The 5982-nt window shown below is 32.1% G+C and overlaps 1 protein-coding gene across 1 annotated transcript; it reads left to right on the top strand.

Annotated features, from left to right (window-relative positions):
- The first annotated feature begins 362 nt into the window (after positions 1 to 362).
- Positions 363 to 1501, top strand: LOC136976354 (leucine-rich repeat-containing protein 70-like). Its single transcript, XM_067271601.1, has 3 exons — positions 363 to 1020; positions 1089 to 1240; positions 1350 to 1501. Exons 1-3 carry the CDS (start codon positions 368 to 370, stop codon positions 1499 to 1501), a joined length of 957 nt encoding a protein of 318 aa, XP_067127702.1. The 5' UTR covers positions 363 to 367.
- The last annotated feature ends 4481 nt before the right edge of the window (positions 1502 to 5982 follow it).

Genomic DNA, 5982 nt, shown 5'->3' with positions numbered 1-5982 from the left:
AATGTCGAGCATGATTCCGCTGATTTTCCAAACACTATTGTCAAACTTCTAGGCTTACAGGAAAGCGGCGCTGAACGTCCGACGTACATGTCTTCGCGTTTAAAACTTCGGCCTCAACCTCGCTAATAATAGCAAAAAACAATCTGTTACAAATTTTAAAAAATAGCAAATAATCTGATTTTTCCGTATTTTTTCTTAAACTTTTTATAACAATAAATTTTCTAAAATTGAATTTTCTGTAGGTTATACTTATCTTTAATGTTTCTTTATCAAAATTGATCTTTAATCAAGCTTGACACTACTACAAATTCAGATAAATAAAACAACCAATTCATTAAGATAAAAAACAGTTGGATAAACGTTCAGCATGAAATCATTAATTCTTGTTTATGTAATTTCATTTTATATTGAAGGAAATGGGAAGATACTCAAAAACTCGTGTCCTCCTCCAGAAGATTTGACAAAGTGTTATTGTAGTCCCGAAGAACCCACATTTATAGACTGCAGTAATGTAATTAATCCGAAAGAATTTATAAAAATAACAGAAATTTTATCGGAATATCAAGTCAAATACTTGAAAATAAAGGATTCTGATATGCTGTATCTGCCTAACGATAGTTTTCTACATCTTCATATTACATCTTTGGGTATATCTGATAGTAAAATATTAGATTTACAAAATAATACGTTCAGAGGATTGGAAAAAAGTCTGAATACATTATCTGTTAGTAACATAACTGGGATTTCTTCATGGAACTGGAATGCATTGAAAGATTTGGATTCTTTGTCACGTATAATCGTATTAGACTCCAAATGGAAAGGTATTCAACACAAATTTCCCCATCTAAACTCGCTTACAGAAATTACTTTTAGGTCTAATGGCATTAGACATATTGCTGCGAATGCATTTGAAAATCTTGACAATTTGAAACATTTAGATTTGCAAAGTAATGAAATTCATACCATTCATCGAGATCTTCTTCCAGATCCTGCCACGAATTTAGAAAATATCAATTTAAAGTAAGTAATAACGAAATTTATATTATTATTAAAAGTTTAAAAAGTATGAAAAATTAAGTTATTTACAGTAAAAATGAAATCGAATTTATTCCGGATGACTTTCTGTTAAATATACCACGTTTGAAAATAGTATTTATGGCCGAAAATAAGATCAAGTTTCTTTCTCCAAAAGTCTTTCGACCTTTGCTTCTTGAACAACGATTTTTTTTCGATTTACAAGGTATATACATAAAGCTAAATTTTATGGATTATAATAAAGTGATTTATTTATTTATTTATTTATTTTTTGATATTTTTATAAATAAATATAACGAAAAATTTATTTTTAGACAATGATATCTGTTGTAATATGGATCTTGCTTCTATTTTAAAAGTCAATCTAAAGGATCATGTATCATTTTCATGTAACCATCCCGAAGAACTGAAAGATGAATTTTTCTGGGATTTGACATTAAATGATTTGAAAAACACAAATTGCTAAACAGTTTATATTTGAATATGTAAAATATAATAATTACTTAATAATAAATTTTAATTCTATTGATATTCGTTATTTTTATTCTGTTGTTAAAAAGTTTCACCATCGGTTTAATTATCTATTTTATCCGAGTGAAAAAACAACTGTTCGTAAGTTAAACAATGATAACACATGACAAAGTGTAATTTAATATTCCTCACATAATAAATATATAACTTATATGTAATTTTTCTTAACATATTTAATGACAAAACTGTGCATGAGTCAAATAAGAAAATAAAGTGTATCAAAAATAATTGTGAAATCAGTTATCTTAATTAAATAATATTATTATTCAATTAATTAAAGATTTGCTAAATATGCATTGAATATATTATCCTTTTTATTTAAAATTTTTTGATTCAATTAATATTTAATAGTACTGTATTATATTTATATAGGCCTAAGATAGTATTATGTTTTTAATAAAACATTCTCTTTATCGACATAATCAAGGATATAATTAATATCAATAATAATCTTAATTTGCACATGTGACATATTTCTGTGTTAATATTGAATTAAATAAAACATATATATTTATTACAATCTGCAGAAATGAGAAATATACAGGGTAAGGTAAAAGTGTGAAAACACCTGTTTATCTCGAACATTGTTGTCAAAATTGACTTTCCAAGTACCTAGATACCTATACCTAGATACTAATTGGATGGGAGCTTTTGGTGAGGGTGGCTTTTGCTGCCACCATTTCAAAAACCTCTATCTTAAATACAGCTCACAATTTTCAAATGAGAAGGTGGTCATGTTATATATCAGTTAAGCCTAGAACTCACCCAGAAACACAATGGAAGCATAAGTTTTGTTCCCACTTTATTGGTTTAGAAGTTATTCAAATGCAAAGTGTCAGTACAGTGATTACAAGACGTGTGCCATGTGTTCACCACGTCGTCATAAACATCTTTAGGTATTGAAATCAGTCTTAACGAATAGGCTAAAGCGCCACGGATGAAATTTTATCAAAACAATCAGGGATTCGCTTCTTGCCTTGTATATATGAAAATCCGTAATGGAGCATATCTAGAGCAAAGCAATAAAATACGATACAACCATAATTTAAGAACGGCCGGATATCCGAACGGTTAAGTGACAGCCTACTGTTCAGGGAAACCCAGTATCGAATCAGGTAGAGTCAAAAATCCCAGGAACTTGTCGAGGAGTGACCATCCGAATATGTCGGACCCCATCTCTCATCATCCGTCCGATTCATTGTGAGTCTGGCCGAACCCATAATGAACATACTAAAAAATCATCTTAGTGCTCACAAAGCGAAAATAAACCAAAAGAAAAATATAAATAAAATTTAAGAAAAAAAAATCTAGTTATAAAATTTAATTCCATTTATGAACAATTGCATTAATAAAAAAATTTGGTTTATATCTTAAAAATTACAATATTTCAACGTGCTTACATTTTTTTTTCTTCCATCTTGTGAACACTGAGAAAGCTCATCTATATTTATTGAATTCGGCCAGGCTCACCGTGAAAACAGTTGAGTGGTTAGAATCGCGGCTTAACGTTTAGCCTTCTTTCTTTTTCGGTCGAACAATGCCGCACATATCTGCTAGTTACTAATAAAACAAATAATTACGAATTTTAATCAAACTATAAATTTTTGAAATATCTTTATAAATTTAAAATACTGAAAACTAATTTGATTATTCCTAAAACCTCGTGGAACATTTTATTTAGTTCGAATTGAAACCCAGATAAAACTTTAGTAATTCGGACCGAAACTGTTCGATACTCAGTGTGGAATTGTTCCTAGTGGTTCCAAGTTTGAAAAGGTTCTTTTAGATCGGTTCCGACCCACTTCTATTAAGAATGGTAGAATAACTTGTGTGTCAGAATAAATCTAGATAATTTGGCGATCCTCTTCTGTAATGAGCGAAAGATATTATCACCAAGTTCTGTACATTTTGTATCCTGAATGTATTTGTGAAGTTCTGTAGCGTATGTGTCCTTCATGATAACTAGCGCTTTACTTTTAGTAATCAGCTTTTGTAACAATCGCGTATGTTTTTATCTTGTGTCAAAAGTTTACATTTATATTTAAATTACAACAATTCCCACTTATTTGTGTTCTACGAATTAAATTGAAATGGTAATTGTGTTAGGTTTATATCATAACGGAATAGAATGTTCTAATATCCTAATGGTTGCAAGAACAACCGAAAACGTTTGATTTCGATAATTGTTGCTGATAAATGCTTTTTTCCTCTGTTTATCATTATGAGTAACCAGTTACGAATAATTTTTTCATATGAAGGACTTTATAATCAGACTTGAAATCTGGATACGCTAGAATATATTTTCTCACCGTCGTCAAACATTTGCTATTTCATCATCATTAATCTATCTATTTGCTGTTGTTTACCGTATTAGTTAACTTTTTCTGTGTTTTCAGTGTAGTACTAGAGTTTGTATTTTTAAAGTTGTAACAAAAGAAACAGTGGCATAAGCCTAACTAGAAATTTTAGTCACATGGGATTCATATAATCTGCGAACGTGGCATCTGTTTAAAAATTCCTGTGGAACGCGTTCCTATATTCCGGCCGGAGAAGCACCGCCAGATAACCAAATACGACTGCCTGTAGTAGTAGTTTCCGTTATATACTAGTTATGTGTAAAATTTCATTTCTAATCTTTACCCCATCCTGAGATATTAAGCAAAATACATGCTAACATACATCCTGAAATTTTTTCCACTTTTTTGGATTCAGGAGTCTCAAAATCTTGAAATTTTCAAAAAACCCAGAGAGCCAAATTGACACAATTACAAATTTTCCTGTATTGTGTTATAATAGCAGCAGTGGCGTGCCGTCCATGGAAGTTGGTGGAAGCACCGCTTCCCTTGTATTTTATAAAATATAAATACATATTGTGCGATTATTTTCATATTTTAACGCACTTTGAATTACTTAAAATTAATATTTTATTATAACCGCATTATGTATCTTATGACAAATTTCTATACATGCGAAAAACAATGATAAAATTGCCATTGTACAGCCCTTCATCAGAAAAGTTCCAGGATATTTTTTTTTTTTTTTTATTTCTTTACGCGTGATAACAAAAGACAATAAATTGGTGTTTTAATGTCACCTGGTATGTTTCTTACTCGACATGTTTCTGAAAATGTTTCTGCGCAAACTCACTAAGTAGCAGGGCTGCGCTTAGCAACACACTCAGGGCCGGATTATCGAATAGGCAAAGTAGACGAATGTCTAGGGCCCGTAATTCGGAGGACCCGGCTTCAGTGCAGAAGATTTCTCTGTTTGAAAATGAGTGAAAAATTATTTAAGAAATTCGATAGGACAGAAAAGGCTGTATTTAACAATTCTTACTAAGCTCCGCTCGACTAGCCATTACCTAAAATAAAAAAGAAAAAAAAAGGTCAACAGCCATCCGTGCATCAGAAGTAATGTACAGTACGCCACGGGATCTCTCGCGCCATCTAGAAATATTCCTAGGGCCGAGTCTCGTGGTAGTACTGATGTATGGATGGTTATGATTTATTTTCTAAATCTACACTTATACGTCGCGACATCGCATATTCGATATAGCGTTCAAGTTGCTCGAGTGCGAAGATATTACAATTCAATAATGTTTTATAAAAGAGTTAAAAAGGGTGACACTACGGTGTGACTTGGGGTGACACCACGATATCCGCACCGGGTGTCACCCATGCTAGCTACGCTAATGTCACATTATATAAGATTTGTTTAGAAGCAACTTATTTAAATGGGGCCCCAATTAAAATTTTGTCTAGGGCCCGCTAGAGGCTTAATCCGGCGCTGAACACATTGTTTGCATTTGGGACATTCCAGTTTTCAACTCTGACTCAGCGTTGATCTTAACGTTCATTAAAAGTCGTTCCTTTTTTCAACGTTGAAGTGGCGCTGTTGTCAGCGCAGACTCAACAGATATGTTGACCCTAGGCCGCTTGACGCTTTGCTAGTAAGGAAAATTTCCGTATTCACACTGTTTCCATTTTTCGCTGCCGCAAAAGATTTTGGCGCTGGTTATCGGTGAGAATCACGTGTTGAGTAAATTGGTCGTTTCGTGTGCAGATATAGCTATTTTATGAAATTGTAATAGTTACGCAAAGTTATAGTTGTATATAGTTATACTTACTCGTGAGTTATATACGGTTGACGGAACTTTCTCTTCAACAGCAGCTTGGTGTATAGATATAAATACATTCATTGTATAGTTCAAATATAAAAGGCACATTATGCCTAAAAATTGTTGCGTTCCTTTTTACACATCGTATGCTGGATCTAAAACTTCTCCTGAAGGATTAAAAGTTACATTTTATGAAATCTCATCGAATGAAGCACTGAGACAGAAGTGGTTAACCCTTTTCTGACCATTTGGACTAGACAATTAAGTCAAACTGTGGAAAAAGTTCTCAGACTGCAGCA

Source organism: Centruroides vittatus, unplaced genomic scaffold, assembly GCF_030686945.1.
Source record: "Centruroides vittatus isolate TY-2023 unplaced genomic scaffold, ASM3068694v2 contig_4, whole genome shotgun sequence".
In the NCBI taxonomy this organism is placed as follows: Eukaryota; Metazoa; Arthropoda; class Arachnida; order Scorpiones; family Buthidae; genus Centruroides; species Centruroides vittatus.
Note: the sequence above shows the minus strand (reverse complement) of the source record. Positions and strands in the feature narration are given on the sequence as shown.